Here is an 18,753-nt window from a genome sequence, read left to right as displayed (position 1 = left end):
CTCTATGGGGTATTTTAATTGCAAGAGGACCTAATGCTCCTCTTATATTGTCATACCCTTTAACTCATTTGAATGCTTGTTTTGAGGTGTTTATTTTATATAATAAAGAATTTTAAAATTCAAGTCAACACCTCTTATGGGGGATATCCCCCATAACGCGGGATAGTTGGCAGGTCTGATTCTTGTTTTTGGATTATAACTCAAGTATCCCATTATGGATTGTAATTATAACATATAAAAACAAGAAGATGTGGTGTAATTGCCATTGAGACAACTCTCCACCTGAGACCAAATGCCATCGAGGTTAACAGCTGTAGGTCACCGTGCAGTCTTCAACAATGAGCAAAACCCATACCGACATAGTCGGCTATAAATGACAAATTTAAAACAATTCAAATGAGAACACCAACGGCCTGATTTATGTACTAAATAATGAATGAAAAACAAATATGATATACAGCAACAAAGGACAATTTATATATATATATATAATAGGGAAAATTAAGAGGTATTGCAAGTTTGTTTACCTTAAGGATCATTAATTATTGAATTTTTGGTTTTATGTTTTTTGTACCTTTAAGGAAATAAATTTAAAGTATCAAATGGCTACTTTATTGTAGGCGGTACTGTGGATATTACTGTTCACCAGGTACAACAAGACAAGACATTAAAGGAGCTTTTCAAGGCAAGCGGTGGAGCTTGGGGAGGTACCCAAGTTGATGAAGCCTTCAAGCAACTCATTATCAAAATTGTAGGCAGCCCAGTTTATCTAAATTTTTGTGAGAAAAATGCAGCAGATTTTGTAGACATGTTTAGAGAATTTGAATTAAAAAAGAGAGGCTTTAGTGGGGAAGGGAATAAACAAATAACAATCAAAATTCCTGTTTCTTTACAAGAAACATTTGAAGAAGATACCGGTGAAACAATTCAAGAGGTCTTGGGTCAGACCTCATTATCAGGAAAATTGAAATGGGCTGGTGATAAACTACGAATCAGCTCCATTCTATTTGCCACATTTTTTGACAAGGCAACAACCAACATAATTGAGCACTTGAGAAAATTGCTGAAAGAACCAGAAGTTGTAGGAACTACTAACATTATCATGGTAGGGGGGTTTTCTGAATCTCCTTTGATACAGAGAAAGGTAAAAGAAGAATTTCCAAAGATGCATGTATTGATCCCTGCAGAGGCTGGGCTTTCAGTGTTAAAGGGAGCTGTCATATTCGGACATCTTCCAAAAACAATTTCTTCTCGTAAGGCAAAATATACCTATGGGTTAGCAACAATGACAAAATTTATCAAAGGAAAACACAGGGAGGACAAAAAAGAAACAATTGGCAATCAAGTTAAATGCAAGGACATTTTTAGTATTCATGTGGAGAAAGGACAAACCTTAGAACTAGATGAAGCACAAAGTGACCGAAGTTACAATCCAGTAGACCCTGAACAAAAGGAAATTATATTTCAGTTTTACATTTCTGATAGTGATGATCCTATGTATGTCACTGATTCTGGCTGTACCCATATTGGTAAGATGGAGGTGAAAATCCCAGACACATCCGGTGGACTTGATAGGCAGGTGACAGTTCAGTTGATATTTGGTGGAACTGAACTGAAGGTCAAAGCCATCATACAAAAGACAAAAAAAGAAGTTATTGCAAAATTACAATTTCTTGACAAAGATTAGTGCTCAAATGAATCTTTCTTATTACTGCTTAAATGGTTTTTTCCCTTTTACTTGAGGCTTTTTTCTTTTTTCAAAAGAGAAAAAAATAAGATCATACAGTTGTTTTCTTGTATGTTTTGGTCTGAGATGTAGGATATTTATTTAAGAATAAAGCTAAGACTAAATTTCAATTTTCAGTTTGAAGCAGACATGTTAAAGATAGTTAACTTTATTATAAATTATAAAAGTAATGCCTTTTATGATTTACTAATCTGAAGTTTTCAACGAACATTTGAAAAAGAAAATATTCCTAAGTGCTAGACCTATAGCTTAAAACCTACATTTAATCACCTTGTATAGAATTTTGTATTGGATGAAACTAATGTGTTATCCAAAGAATTTATTGTAATACTTCATTTAAAAAATATTGTGATATCATATCATATCATATCATATGTAAATATGTTTTTTTTTTCTTTATAGGAATGATTGAGTGATTAGATAAATAAAATATTTGATAACAGCAATGAAAACAATCTTATAGCTATCCTATATTCTGTTGTCATCTTTATCAGCGGAGCATTAACATTTATTTAGGTTCAATCTGTTTTTTTTAGACATCAACAACTTTTTTCAAACCTTCAAGGAATTTTATGAAATTTGGACAGACACTTTTTTATGACAAAAACACAATATCCAGAGCAAAATTTTGAATATATGTCTCTCCATGTTTCATATTTTTCTGATAAATGGACTTTTTGCTTACAGAACTAACATTTAGATAAATCTATGGTTAAAGAGAGTACACCTTTTGTGTAATCAACTCCTCCTGCAGTTTTCAACCCAGATCACTGAAACTTCATAGGAAGATTGCACATATTTTGAAGTTGTGCACCTGCTATTATTTTTTTATGCCCCCGCCGTAGCGGAGGGGGCATTAAGTTTTACCCTTGTCCGTCTGTACGTACGTCCCAAAATTGGTTTCCGTTCTCTAACTTTTGTTTACCTTAACCAAATGTTATGAAACTTATACACAATGTTTATTATCACAAAACACAGATCAAGTTTGAATTTTGGTGGCGTCACTTTTACCGTTCTAGAGTTATGCTCTTTACAAATGGAAAAATTGCTGAATTTTTCGTTTCCGTTCTCTAACTTTAGTTTGCCTCAACCAAATGTTATGAAACTTATACACAATGCTTATGACCACAAAACAGAGAACAAGTTTGAATTTTGGTGGCGTCACTTTTACTGTTCTAGAGTTATGCCCCTTTACAAATGGAAAAATTGCTGAATTTTTCGTTTCCGTTCTCTAATTTTAGTTTGCCTTAACCAAATGTTATGAAACTTATACACAATGATTATGACCACAAAACACAGATCAAATTTGAATTTTGGTGGCGTCACTTTAACCGTTCTAGAGTTATGCCCCTTTACAAATGGAAAAATTGAAAAAAAAATTATTTTCTTCTAAATATTAAGTAATTTTTAAAATTGGAGTTATCTTCCTTTGTCCATGATTATAGTTGAATCAACTACAATCAATGCTTTATACAATGCAATGTTTAATTTTAACTTCCACTGATAAAACACAGATCAAGTTGAATTTGGGTAGTGTCACTCTAACCATTATTGAGTTATGCCCCTTTATAAATCGAAAGATTGCAAAATTTTTAGTTTCCATTCTGTTACTTAAATTTGCCCCAACCAAACATTATGAAACCTATACACAATATTCAATACCACAAAACTAAGATCAAGTACAAATTTTTTGTTTCCGTTTTCTAACTTTAGTTTGTCTCAACAAAATGTTATGAAACTTATACACAATGCTTATTACTGCATAATACAGATTGAGTACGAAATTTGGTGGCGACACTTTTACCATTCTTGAGTTATGTCCCTTTATAAACACAAAAATTGCTGAATTTTTCGTTTCCGTTCTCTAACTTTAGTTTGTCTCAACCAAATGTTATAAAACTTATACACAACCGTTCTAGAGTTATGCGTGTTTACAAATAGAAAAATTGTGAATTTTTAGTTTCTGTTCTCTAATTAAGTTAGCCTCAACCAAATGTTATGAGACTTACACACAATGCTTATTACCACAAAACTCAGATCCAGTTCAAATTTGGGTAGCGTCACTTTTACCGTTCTTGAGTTATGTCCCTTTATAACCATATGATATGCAAGCGGGGGCATCATCTATGTCCACATGTGGACACTATCCACATTTATTTTCAAATGCTATTATTATATTTTTTTCCTAGGCAAGTTAGAGTACTGATACAGTACCACTACAATTGCATTGGCAACTGTCATGATTTACAAACAATTACACTCAAATTATTAATTGGAATCAACTCCACTCTAATGCAAGCTTAATTGTCCACAAGGTATTTGTACATATAACTGAATACAGGAAATGTTGGGTTTTGCTTGATGAATGAACACGAGTTTAAATAAAGAATAGTTATTTAAATTTTGTTATTGGAAAAGTGGATTTTCAATGCCCCTTTCTGGAAATTATTTAGTCAAACTTTAATAAAAAAAAATACTACTCCTTAAAAGATTTTATTATGTCAAAATCATTACAGTGAAAAATGTTTATGGAAAAAGATGTAAAAAATCAATGTACTTCTACAATTGAAATATCAGAAGAATTGACATCATTATTGAGAAATTCTCCCATCTTTGGACAGTAGAATATAAATTTTATAGTAAGATTATGGAAATGAAAATAAATGAAATAAAATATTAGATATAAGATAAGAAAAAATGTCTGACTAACTACAAAATTGACTGGATCAGTGATGATGCTTTGATATCAGACTTCGGAAAATCAAAATTTATGAAAGAAGGTACCAGTTTTCAACTTCTACAGTTATCAACTCAGATCCATAAGACTTCTCAGAAAGGTTGTACACATGCTGAAGTTGTGCACTTGCTGTTATGGAATTGTTTAAGGTAAAGGCTTTGGAGCTTAGTTTTTTCCAGCAAAATTTACAACCTCTGTGTAATTGCAATTGCATTTTAAACAGTTTACATTAATAAGTCACAAATATTGCAACCTGGCCAATTTTAACTTTGACCCATTTATTTGCAATTAATTCAGTAATAGTGTACCAATCCTTTAAATTGAAATTTGAACACTTGAATATTCTTTGATACAAATCAATGGATGGTATGGATTAAGGATTAACTCCAACTCTGAATTTGCTCTTATATTCCATGTATTATAGAACTACCATGATACATAAAAGTATTACACATTTTTCAGAGCTACTTGATAAAAAAGTAATTATAACACAATTACTCTACATAATTTAAAAGTTTCAAATTTTTTTTATAGCCTTGTATGCAGGCTTTGGCAAAACCAAAAAATCAGGTATCCACAAAGATACAATTTTTCCTCAATGCTAGAAAATCAGTATCCACGAAAATAAATGAATCCACAGCATTACAAAAATTAGGAATTTTTCAGTACTCTATCTATTTTTTTTACAAGTTTACTTTTACCAATATGACAGGCTTTTCCATTGATTTTTTTAAAAAGTAGAAAAAAGTTAATAGTAAGTTATTGTGTATGTTTTTGTTTATGTCCAAGAAATTATTTATTTATCCTTCTAAAGTTTTGTGTATATGGCACTGATATAATGATTTGACTACTTTAGCAAGATTGCATTGTTTACTTAGAAGTGCTGATATATTTACTATGAATAGAAAATGTGTATTTCTCAATTAAATAGCCATCACACTGTTCAATTAAAAAGACATGTTGTAAATAGAGAACTAAGAAATCACTCATTGTATTTTTATACGACCGCAAAAAAATTTTTGTGGTCGTATATTGGTATGACGTTGGCGTCGTCGTCTGGCGTCGTCCGAAGACACATTGGTTTTCGCACTCTAACTTTAGTTTAAGTGAATGGATCTCTATGAAATTTTACCACAAGGTTCAATACCACAAAAGGAAGGACGGGATTGATTTTGGGGGTTATGGTACCAACAGTAAAGGAATTAGGGGCCAAAAAGGGGCCAAAAATAAGCATTTTTGTAACTTCCAGACATAACTTGTGTGTTAGTGTATGGATCTCTCTGACATTGTACCACAAGGTTCCATATCACAAAAGGAATGCTGGGATTGATTTTGGGGGTAATTGCCTCAAAATTTTAGGAATTAGGGACCAAAAAAGGGGCAAAAAACAAGCATTTTTCTAGTTTCATGACAATAACTTGTGTGTAAGTGTATGGATCTTTCTGAAATTGTACTACAAGGTTCCATATCACAAAGGGAAAGCTGGAATTGAGTTTGGGGGTAATTTGCCGAAACGTTTAGGAATTGGGGGCCAAAAAGGGGCCAAAAATAAGCATTTTTCTAGTTTCCAGACAATAACTTGTGTTCAAGTGTATGGATCTCTCTGAAATTGTACTGCAATGTACCATACCACAAAGAGAAGGCTGGGATTGATGATGGGGGTAATTGCCTCAATATTTTAGGAATTAGGGGCCAAAAAGGGGCAAAAAACAAGCATTTTTCTAGTTTCAGGACAATAACTTGTGTGTAAGTGTATGGATCTTTCTGAAATTGTACTACAAGGTTCCATATCACAAAGGGAAAGCTGGGTTTGAGTTTGGGGGTAATTGCCCTAAACGTTTAGGAATTTGGGACCAAAAAGGGGCCAAAAAACACATTTTCCTAGTTTCCAGACAATAACTTGTGTTCAAGTGTATGGATCTCTCTGAAATTGTACTGCAAGGTACCATACCACAAAGGGAAGGCTGGGATTAAGTTTGGGGGTGATGAATCATAAGGGGGTTAAAAAAATTGGGGGGGGGGGATTTTTTTTTTTTTTCCTTTTTTTTTTCTTTTAAAATTTTCCATTTTAAGTTGGTTATTTCTGATTTATATTTAAAAGCAAATAATAATGATATGGTAGGTGATACACACCAAACAGGATGTGTAAATTATTATATAATAAGTATTGTGCAATAGCAAGAAATTTTCAATTGCACAGTATTGCACAATAGCAAGAAATCTTCAATTGCACAGTATTGCGCAATAGCAAGAAATCTTCAATTGCACAGTATTGCGCAATAGCAAGAAATATCAAATAGCACAATATTGTGCAATAGCAAGAAATTGTCAATTGTACAGTATTGCACAATAGCAAGAAATATTTAATTGCACAGTATTGTGCAAAAGAAGATACTTCGTATAAATTGCTTATTTCTTGACCAATTTCAATGGGGTTTTATTCTTGAATTCTTGGGGTTCTTTAATATGCTGAATCTAACCGTGTATTTAGTTTTTGGATTTTGGGCCCCGTTTTTAAATTGGTCCACATTGAGGTCCAAAGGGTCCAAAATGAAACTTTGTTTGATTTCATCAAAAATTGAATTATTGGGGTTCTTTGATATGCCGAATCTAACCGTGTATTTAGATTCTTAATTTTTGGTTCCGTTTTCAAATTGGTCTACATTAATGTCCAAAGGGTCCAAAATTAAACTTAGTTTGATTTTAACAAAAATTGAATTCTTAGGGTTCTTTGATATGCTGAATCTAAACATGTATTTAGATTTTTGATTATGGGCCCAGTTTTCAAGTTGGTCCAAATCGGGGTCCAAAATTAAACTTTGTTTGATTTCAACAAAAATTGAATATATGGGGTTCTTTGATATGCTGAATTTAACCATGTATTTAGATTTTTGATTTTTTGGGCCCCGTTATCAACTTTGTCCACATTGAGGTCAAAAGGGTCCAAAATTAAACTTTGTTTGATTTCATCAAAAATTGAATTCTTGGGGTTCTTTGAAATGCTGAATCTAACCATGTATTTAGATTTTGGATATTGGACCATAATAGGTGAATGTCCAATTTAAAATTTTTAAGTTCTTAGACCACATTCATTCTGTGTCAGAAACCTATGCTGTGTCAAATATTTAATCACAATCCAAATGCAAAGCTGTATCAAGCTTGAATGTTGTATCCATACTTGCCCCAACTGTTCAGGGTTCGACCTCTGCGGTCGTATCAAGCTGCGCCCTGGGGAGCATTTTATTTTATTGTAGTATTATGTTTTTGTAAAGATGCTTATATTTTTAACAAACCGCCATCAATCTTACAGGTACTTCAGTAGATGGCAAATTATAAAAAAGATAATATGAGTCTCACCAAAAATATATCATTTTCATTTCACTTTTTTTTTTTACAATGAAGAAGGTGTTCTAAGGGCTCTTTTGCCCTAAAAAATAAAATATCACAAAATCATCTGATTTATTCCTAAAGATAATTCAAATGTATGTGATAGATTGGAGTTTGCTTTATGCCGCAATGCTATATGGCAGCGATCATACGTATGTGCAAAGTTTTAACAATATGATTTTTAAAGAAATATATATATTCACATAGATTTCAAAGTCAAAAGACGTCATCAATTTATTTTTCTACACAAGTTGCATAGTTTAACATATATTTGTGAGTGAGAAATATTAAGCACATGCAAGTACCAAATAACAGTTACATGAGAGGTGTTGTTCATACAGACTAACATTTTACATGTAATGGTAAATTTTTTTAAGTTGATACTTTCTTGTGATCCATATTAGCAGGACTAAAACAAAACTATTTGAAAAAACCAACCAAAATTGACAGGTAGAAGGGACTTTTCATTGAGGTCACAACTACATTTATTTTGAAATGATCGTAAACTACCTGTTATTTGTATTGTATTACCTCAACTTTGAAAAAGACATAAATGTAAATAAAAATTTACATTTTCAAATTTCATTGACAAATTAGACTCTTATGTCACCCTGTCAGTGACAATTTGTTTTATTATTTTTAACACCATTCTTTTGATTTATCCAATTGTTTTGTGTGTGAAATCTTTACATGTGATTTTACTGGGTAAATGAATTATGTATATTGGGAAATGATTATGAAAACCTTTTTTTTTAAATTGTAAGGTTAAGGGTGAATTTATTTATGTCTATGTAAAAAGTAAAATCACAAAAATACTGAACTCCATTTTGTAAATGAGACAAAAGTAATTGAAGTCAAAACAGTGTGGAGCTAGTAAAACTATTTAGCTTTCCTTAGTGTATAGATTTTTGTCTTTGATTTGGTTGGTTAAATAGAAAATCACAGTTACTTTTCATGGTATTGATGATCATTGAGTATTTCTGAGTTTTATGCAGATCTTGAGTGTCATCCCTACTAATGTTCCACTAACATAGAAGGCTAGTGATAAGTATACAATGCATAGTTACATTGGCAAGAACAATTAATATTTTTTGCATGCATGTTGTATAAAGTGCCTTATTCATCAGTTAATATGATAAATGCTTTAATGTATTAGGGAATTGAGATTCCCTGTTAGGCTGTAATTAGTTGTTTACATTGAATTATATTAATGTCTTTCAAATGTTGCCTGAATAACACATTCTATTTTCCTCTCTCATTACTAGAATATATATATATTTTGTCAGGATTAAGGTTAAGAAACATCTGGGCAACACATATTTTAATTCAAACATGACTATATATATTCATTTCTGTAATAAAGGATTAATGTTCCTTTGAAGATTCATCTTTTTCAAGAAATTCTCTTGTAAAAAATAATTTTCACTTCATAGTATGTATTGTTGAGAAAAAACTACTACTGCTGAGTATTTTTTTTGATTTTTTTTTTAGTTCAAATGATCAATAACCATTCAATTAATATAAAAGAGATAACAAGAGAGTGTTTGATAGAGTTTATGATAAAAATGGGCAACCATGCTTTGTGAATACATATACACAGGAAAAATTACAACATATGTTTTTCATATGATTTTTACAAACATATGTTTTTCATATGTTCAAAAACATGTGTTTTCATATCGGGCCTAAACATATGTTTCCATATGTTTTCAAACATATGAAAAACATATGTTGCAATTTTTCCTATGTAACATGTACATGAATTACCAAATTGAAACTACTTCATTATTTTTTTTGGTCAATACATTCTCCCAATATCTTATGATAATAATATAGTTGAAAACTGTTATGATTTTTATAGTTGTTTTGATTAAAGAAATTTGTCAAATTTTTGTTTGTTGCTTTTTCCGCAGGATTAGAAAATTAACATTTACTTATGGTATGCATTGGTAATGTTTACGGGTAGACAAAAGATATTCACCAATCTAATACCGTATCAATTATAATAAATCATCAATTGCTTAAAACAAGGGTAGAATGATGGATGTCACTTCACTTGTGAAACAGAAACAACTGACCCTTCTTTGTCACTTTAGTCCTATTTTGGTCTTTTCAAGGGAATTGCTATCATGAGACTGCCATATTCGTGATCAAGGTAAAGGGGTCATCATATCTTATACTATTTAAAAAAAAAATTATAGATGGATGTAAATAAATTGCAGTTAATTAAAACATTTTAAATAATGTTACTATTTTCTGTTAATTGTTACAATATAGTTTTTATACGCCCGTTTACGGGATGTATTATGGTATACCTCTGTCCGTCCGTCTGTCCGTCCGTCATCAACATGTCGGACATTAACTCAAAAACGCTTTAACCAATTTGCATAAAACTTTGGGGAATTGTTCATATCTATTGACGTGAGCTCCCTTTCGTTTTTTATAAATTTTAGATTTTACGTTTCCGAGTTCAGGGGTTTTATTAATTAAAAAAAGGGTGATTTTCCAGTTTTCGGACAAGAACTCAAAAATGCTTTCAGCAGTTCTCATGAAACTTTGCTGAATTGTTTATGTCTATTGACCTAAGCTCCCTTTCAATTTTTATAAATTTTAGATTTTACATTTCCGAGTTATGGGGTTTTATTCATTAAAAAAGGGGGTATTTTCCAGTTTTGGGACAATAACTTAAAAATGCTTTCAGCAGTTCTCATGAACCTTTGGTGAATTGTTTATATCTATTGACTTAAGCTCCCTTTCAATTTTTATAAATTTCTGATATGACAGAGAAGTTATTGAACTTTATTCTTTCAAAACGCTACGGGCGTAGAAATACTACAATATTAAAATCAAAAATAAAATAAAGTATGACACATTTTGAATGCTGGATCCAACTGGTACTTATGTGTATAATATACTTTACATCAAGTTTTCCTGTTCCACAGTAGAATGGAAGAATTTCATTGACTGTTTTCTCATTAATGTGCAAAAGCAAAAAAAAAAAGCATATCACAATATCAATTTTACAGGTATTTTAATACATTTATATGTTTGTTGTATAAAAATTTTGAACTCTCTTTGCCTATTCTTTTGTAAATAGTAATTACAGACCTAATAATTGTCGCATGAATTTACAGCATGTGGCATATTTAGATGGACATGTTTGGATGATTAGGTTCAGAACTTATTATCTATTTATTCTTGAAAGGGTGTCTGCTAAGAAGATAATTAACATTAGTATCGTTGTGAGAAAATGGATAGATATATCCATATACAGCATAATTAAAAATTTTAAAAATCAACATTCCTTATTTTCTTGAACAAATAATATATTTTGTCCCAGGCCACTGATGGACCCTTTTTGATGTGCAAATTATCAAATGATTGACCAAACTGATTACCCCTCTGGAGCACTTGAGATCACCTCCGGTTTTGGGTAAAGATTGCATGAAATGCTATCAAAACCCTATGGTACTGACTTCATATTCAAATTTTCCAAGGTTTATCACCACCTTTGAGATACACAAAATATAGTGCATTGATCAAAACATTCTATACATCCTGTCTATATATATTTCCAGATATTTATCAATGCAATACCGGTATATGCTCAGATATTCAAGTCACAAATTTATGCTATACTTGTCAAGAAAATTACATAACTTTTGCAAGATGAAGGAATCTAATATCTGTTCTAGAAATTGTTAAAAGTCATCTTTAAAAATTGGAGTTATCTTCTTTTGTCCAGAACTGTAGTTGAATCAACTACAACCAATGCTTTAAACAAGGCAATATTTGATTTTACTTCCTACTGATAAATTAAAGCAATCTTTATTTACCCTTCAGTGCTTACAAGCACTTTGATTGTGAGTTTCGTGTTTCTTAGTCTTTTGTTTTCTGTGATGTTTTTTTATACTATTGTTTGTCTTTCTGCCATGGCGTTGTCAGTTTATTTTGGACTTATGAGTTTGAATGTCCCTTTTGGTATCTTTTGTAGCTGTTTCATTTAAACAATTTGTATTTCTTAATTACACTTTTACTGATTCTAAAACAAATGATTAGTGGGTTTGAGATTTAAGTGACTAAAAATAGAACAATATATTATAATAATAAGGATGTATGGCTGTTTACGTCCAGTGGCAAAATAAATGCCTATTGAGAATGTTTTATGATAATGAACTTAGCAGTTCACACTAGACCGACTGGCTGAGCCAAATATTTAAGGTTTTGTTCATAAGGTAGTGCAGTCTGACACATTATTCTGACTCCAGTCTTTGCATTGACTGTGCAATGTCGCAGGCTTAGCGGACAAGCAGCAAATACCAATCTTAAATATCCGGTTGGTTTGACCTACTGGATATTGAACCCACGACCTCCTGCAGTTGAGGTGAGCATACTACCACAAAATCCTCAAGATGTCAAATTAAAGCGAAGGTTTGAAAAGCTAAATTGACTTATTGACTCAAATTTTATGAAATGCAATAAAATGGGAAACCTAACGGATGCAACAATTCTCAAAAAGTAAATGTAAAAAAATCCCAACTGTCAGACCAAACATTGGATGGATTATCTTTTTTTGCGATGATTTTATATTTCCGAAAAATGCGTTAGAATAAAATAAAACGTGTTTTGAATTTTGTGCTTGTGTGCATCATTTCCTGATTTCACAATTAATATAATGATTTTTTTGTCAGTGGGCAGCCCTGAATAATAAATACACGCAACATTTTCTGAGTTTAAAGTATTGCCTTTTCAGTACCCTACCGACGAAGTCGAAGGGGACTTTAGGTTTGCACTCCGTCTGTCTGTCTGTCTGTCAGTCCGGCAAATCAGTTTTCCACACTTTTTTTCTTCATGCTTGAAGATATTGATTTGATATTTGGTGTATTGTTTTATCATGACAAGTTACAGATCAAGTTTGAATTTTGATCCGGTCTGATGATTTTGTGCAGAGTTATGGTCCTTGGACTTAGAAAAATCACTCAAATAATCAGTTTTCTGCACTTTTTTTTGTCATTCTTGAAGATATTGATTTGATAATTGGTATATTGTTTTATCATGACAAGTTACAGTTCAAGTTTGAATTTTGTTCCGGTGTGATGATTTTGTGCAGAGTTATGGTCCTTGGACTTAGAAAATTCACTCAAATAATCAGTTTTCTGCACTTTTTTTGTCATGCTTGAAGATATTGATTTGAAAATTGGTATATAGTTTTATCATGACAAGTTACAGATCAAGTTCAAATTTTGTTCCGGTGTGATGATTTTGTGCAGAGTTATGGTCCGTAGACTTAGAAAATTCACTTAAATAATCCGTTTTCAACACTTTTTTTCATCGTGCTTGAAGATATTGACTTGATATTTGTTATATAGTTTACACCATGACAAGTTATAGATCAAGTTGGAATTTTGTTCCAATACTATGAATTTTTAACCGGTAGAGGACTATGGATTGCCATGCAATACTCAAAGAATTCTTTGTTTAAAGATGATTTTTATCAACTTTAGGGTCGTATATTGAAACAAAAATGGATTGACGGATGTCAAGTTGGTTCAATATTCAACATTCAACATTCAAAATTTTTTTTTTTGTTGAACATTTTTTTTTTTAATTTTTTTTTTTTTTTTTTCAACATTCATTTTCAACATTGAACGTTCGATTTCAACATTCAACATTTTTTTTTTTTAAATCTTTTTTTTGTTAACCATTTTGTTTTCCAATTTGCTTGAAGATATTGATTTGAAAATTGGTATATAGTTTTATCATGACAAGTTCAAATTTTGTTCCGGTGTGATGATTTTGTGCAGAGTTATGGTCCTTAGACTTAGAAAATTCACTAAAATAATCAGTTTTCAACACTTTTTTTCATCATGCTTGAAGATATTGACTTGATATTTGTTATATAGTTTACACCATGACAAGTTATAGATCAAGTTAGAATTTTGTTCCAAAACAATGAATTTTTAACCGGTAGGGGACTATGTATTGCCATGCAATACTCAAAGAATGCTTGTTTAAAGATGATTTTTATCAACTTTAGGGTCGTATATTGAAACAAAAATGGATTGACGGATGTCAAGTTGGTTCAATATTCAACATTAAACATTCAAAATTTTTTTTGTTTAACATTTTTTTTTCAATTTTTTTTTTTTTTTCTTTTTTTCAACATTCATATTTAAAATAGAACGTTCGATTTCAACATTCAACATTTTTTTTTTAAATCTTTTTTTTGTTTTCCAATTTTTTTTTTTTTTTTTTTTTTGCCAACATTCGGTTTCAACATTCAACATTCGATTTTCAACATTCAACATTCAACATTCATTTTCAACTTTCAACATTCAACATTCGTTTTCAACATTCAACATTCGTTTAAAAAAAAAAAAAAAAAAAAAAAGAATTGGAAAAAAAAATGTTTAACAAAAAAAAATTTTGAATGTTGAATATTGCACCAACTTGACATCCGTAATGTATTGAGAGGAACAGCAAAATTGATTCTGTAAGTAAATTTACTGAATTTGACAAAGCTGGTAAGATTATGCATAATCAAAGACACAGGATAAGGTGTTTTCCATTCATGTAATTCATGCCTGGTACAAAAATTGTTACCTGCACATAAAATACCAAAATGCAATGGAAGCGCTTTTATTGTTGTTCATCATCTCAAAGTCTTCAAAATTAAGCAAACCCCCACACAATGAAAAGGATAAAAGCCTTCAGCGTCGGTTTGAGCTGGGTTTTTTTTAATTATTTTTTAATTTTTTTTGTTTTGCTAGTAGTAGGTCACGCTTCACAAGAGTATTTAATATTGATGAACACATATGCGGAATACATCAATTAATTATAAATTATAACTGACAAAAATATCTACCAAAACCATAAGTTCCCCGCCAATCATAATGTAAAATATAGAAAACAATACAGACATGATTATTTTGTTTTCCAAATGAGTCATGCAACTCCAGTTTAATATCGATTTTACAACTGATGGAGTTTTGATATAAAAATAAGGAGATGAGGTATGATTGCCAATGAGACAAATATCCCCCAAAGTTTAAATGAAGTGGATGTAAGCAATTATAGGCAACCGTACGGCCTTCAACAATTAGAAAACCAATACAGTAGCCATAAAAGGCCCCGACTGAGACAGTGGCGAAGCAGAACAACATAAGAGCAAACTAGAAAAAAATAGTTGAAAAAGGCTTAACAGTTCAGTTTCTTGTATATTCCTCCATTAATTGTGTAACACATATTAGACTTATTACCAGGTTTGTACTAACACGAGCAACACGACGGGTGCCACATGTGGAGCAGGATCTACTTACCCTTCCGGAGCACCTGAGATCACCCCCAGTTTTTGGTGGGGTTCGTGTTGCTTAGTCTTTATTTTTAAGGTGTGTTTTGTGTACTATTGTTTGTCTGTTTGTCTTTTTCTTTTTTAGCCATGGCGTTGTCAGTTTATTTTCGATTTATGAGTTTGAATGTCCCTCTGGTATCTTTCGTCCCTCTTTTACCCATAGGGTATAATTGTAGCAACTATGATATACACTTTAAAACATAAGTTAACATATGCGAATATAAATGTTCAAACTCTTTTAGGTCATTTTTTAGTAACAACAAACAAAAGAACTATATCAATTAGACCTGTTTTGATACGATAACTGCCCTTGAATTTTCATTAGATAACATTTTTGTTCGCTATGGAGATTGTGTATATCGTCAAGTTATCGGAATTCCAAAGAGGACTAACTGTTCACCACTTATTGCGGACCTGTTTCTGTATTGTTGTGAGTTACAAATTATGACTAAAATCAGCAAAGACCCATCGAAACAACATCTGATACAAAAATATAATAATACTTTTAGATAATTGGATGACATATTGGCTCTCTATAACGACGACTTCAGTATGTACACTAAAGAGATTTATCCTGCTGAACTGACTTTAAATAGAGCTAATACTAACAATGAACACTGCCCTTTCCTAGATCTTGATATCTATATCTTTAACGGGAAGCATATTACCAAAATTTATGAGAAAAGAGATGATTTTTTATTTCTTATTGTTAATCATCCATTTTTAGATGGTGACGCTCCTTTGTCACCATCTAATGGAGTTTATATATCTCAACTCGTTCGATTTGCTCGTTGTATGTAACAACGTATTTGATTTTAACGAAAGAAATCTCTGTATTACTGAAAAATTATTACACCAGGGTTTTCGATATCACAAACTAGTCAAAACAGTTACTAAATTTTATCATCGGTACAAGGACATCATTTGAAAATATAAATCAACATGCAGACATCATACTTCCAGGTATTTCACATCCAATCTTTCATGATAATATTCTATATAAAGCACAAAAATGTCGACATTCACTCCAAAAGCTAACCAAACCTTAAATTTAAACTGACTTATTCAGAAGGGATATAGTTATGATACTGTTGTCAGATCATTAAAGATGGCATATTTTGGTATTAATATTGATTCGCTCATAGGGTTTTTGCATCGGGAATAAACAGTCATTTTAAAACCAGTTGTTGGCATACGTGTTAAATTCTTCTCATATATTTTATGATGGTATGATACTCAACCCCTAACGGGAGGGATTGTGCTTATTTTCATATGATGAAGACATAATCTTTCAATCAGTAAAATTGAGGTCTGGAGCTGGCATGTCAGTAACTGCTAGTAGTCCCTTGTAAATTTATGTATCATTGTCATTTTCCTTAGTTTCTTTTGTTACCTATTCTGACATCGGACTCGGACTTCTTTTAAACGGAGTTTTACTGTGCGTATTGCTGTGTGTTTGTTTATTCTACATTGGCTAGAGGTATAGGTGGAGGGGGGTTGAGATCTCACAAACCATGTTTAACCCCGCCGCATTTTTGCGCCTGTCCCAAATCAAGAGCCTCTGGCCTTTGTTAATCTTATATGTTTTTTTCTTAATTTTAGTTCATTTATATGTTTTGGAGTTTAGTGTGACGTCTATTTTTATTGAACTAGTATACATTTTTTTAGGGGCCAGCTGAAGCCCACCTCCGGGTGCGGGATTTTCTCGCTGTGTTGAAGACCCTTCGGCAATTTTCCGCTCTTTGGTCGGATTGTTTTCTCCCTATTTCCATTCTCAATTTTATATAAGTCTAGTATGTAGATTTTTTGTAACTCATCAGATCGATACAAAGCGGAACAATCAAACAAAAACACAGACTGGATGTGGCAGGGTATTTATTCACCCCTCATCCCAACAAAAAGGACACTAATATAAAAATAAGGAGATGTGGTATGATCGCCATTGAGACAACTATCCACCAAAGTTCAAATAAAGTGGATGTAAGCAAGTATAGACAACCGTACGGTCTTAAACAATGAAAAAACCCATACCGTAAAGTCGACTATAAAAGGCCAAATCTGAGAACAGATCTGGGAGAAATCGCAGTTACTGACAGCTAGTTCAAAGCCAACAACAACTAATTTTGAAAAAAAATCATGTATCTAAGACTAAAATATCAATCAGTCCACATCCAACATCCACTGGATTTAGTGTAAAGACGCCATTAACAGTCAGAAAAAAACATGACCTGAAGGTATCGACATATTGTAGTACCGTTAAACTGTATATGTGTATACGAAAACTATTTAGTATGATTTTAATTTTGTGATGTCAGTTTTATTGTCAAAATGCTTTTTCAAGACGTTCATACTTCAATAACTACAATACATGTATGTTGCATTATAATACGTTATTTTGATTGGCTAATATCGCGTCATTCGGAAATAAACTTTCATTTCAAAATGAAATGTATTATTCATGATTACACGAGCTTCCACAATAAAGTGAACAGGTATGATCATGATCCTAGCCAAAAATATGTAAATGTAATTATTGAATGCTTCTTTTAGTAATTTTATAGAGTTGTGAAAGAGTTGACCTTGCGCACATTTTTAAAATGACGAGCTTCATACAAAATGTTCAGCGATCAACGCTTTTAAATACCAATAAATTTACAAAAACTAGCGTTCAATTCTTAAATGATCACTGCTTTCAAGGGAATCCGCCTGTACTGAGAATTAGCTAGAAATGTTTATTTTCATCTTATTTATATCTTGTAAGGAATACTAGATACCAATAGCTGGTAATTACGTTGTTCGGAACTCCATTCCTTGGTAACCGTTCTGGATTGATAGTAATGTGATAGTTTTGAAAGATGCTTCTTACTCATAATACATCATCAGGAATAACAAAAATTAACAGGATCTAAGATCTCTTTTGTAGACAACAAGTTGGAAATTATAGATTTGAATTTATTCCTAATCAAATTTCCAAAGTTCGTGGTATTATGACCGGACTGAATTTGGACTTGGGTGTATGAAATTTCGTTTCTAAGAACATTTTGTAATTTTGTTTTACTTTCAAATTGGCTAATATTTCACTTCATTTTATTTTCAGGACTTCAAAAGTCTTTTGCCAAACACATTCATTGGATTTCTGATTTTCATATTTCCTTGTTTTTTAAGACTATTTAATGAAAAAAAGAACGAAACGCTATGAATTTTCTTGTTGGTTCAAAATATTTTTTCTTGCCGGTAACGTAATCATGCTAATAGGTATTTAAATAAAAATGATGAAATGACATAAGTTTTGTTTTAAAATTTGCCACACATATGTCCATATTGTTCATTCAATCAGAACTAAAGACAACAACAAAAAATATTGTGTTTGCCAATCACGGCGCCCAAAATGAGCAGAATATATAATTACAATATAATTTTCAAACATACTATAAAAGTAAATTAAAAATATGTTAAACAAAGCACATATCATGATTAATTTTGATTTAATTGATTAACATAAAATATCATCAAAGTAACTGAAATAAGTAA

General features: G+C 31.5%; 1 protein-coding gene across 4 annotated transcripts in view; it reads left to right on the top strand.

Moving 5' to 3' along the window:
* Window positions 1–18,753, top strand: part of LOC127714088 (heat shock 70 kDa protein 12B-like) — a 181,878-nt gene that overhangs the window by 20,578 nt on the left and 142,547 nt on the right. The window contains exon 5 of one of the 4 annotated variants that reach the window (XR_007987553.1): window positions 621–6,306. Coding sequence is in view for 1 of the 4 variants with exons in the window: in XM_052220042.1 (XP_052076002.1) it covers window positions 621–1,687 (1,067 nt within the window). In the remaining 3 variants the exon portion in view is untranslated. Of the gene's footprint in view, window positions 1–620; window positions 9,276–18,753 lie in introns of those variants that run through there. The other 3 variants (XR_007987554.1, XR_007987552.1, XM_052220042.1) reach the window with 3 other exon arrangements.

The sequence above is a fragment of the Mytilus californianus genome, unplaced genomic scaffold (genome assembly GCF_021869535.1).
Source record: "Mytilus californianus isolate M0D057914Y unplaced genomic scaffold, xbMytCali1.0.p SCAF_9, whole genome shotgun sequence".
NCBI classification, from domain to species: domain Eukaryota; kingdom Metazoa; phylum Mollusca; class Bivalvia; order Mytilida; family Mytilidae; genus Mytilus; species Mytilus californianus.
This window is presented reverse-complemented; position numbering and strand designations above follow the sequence as displayed.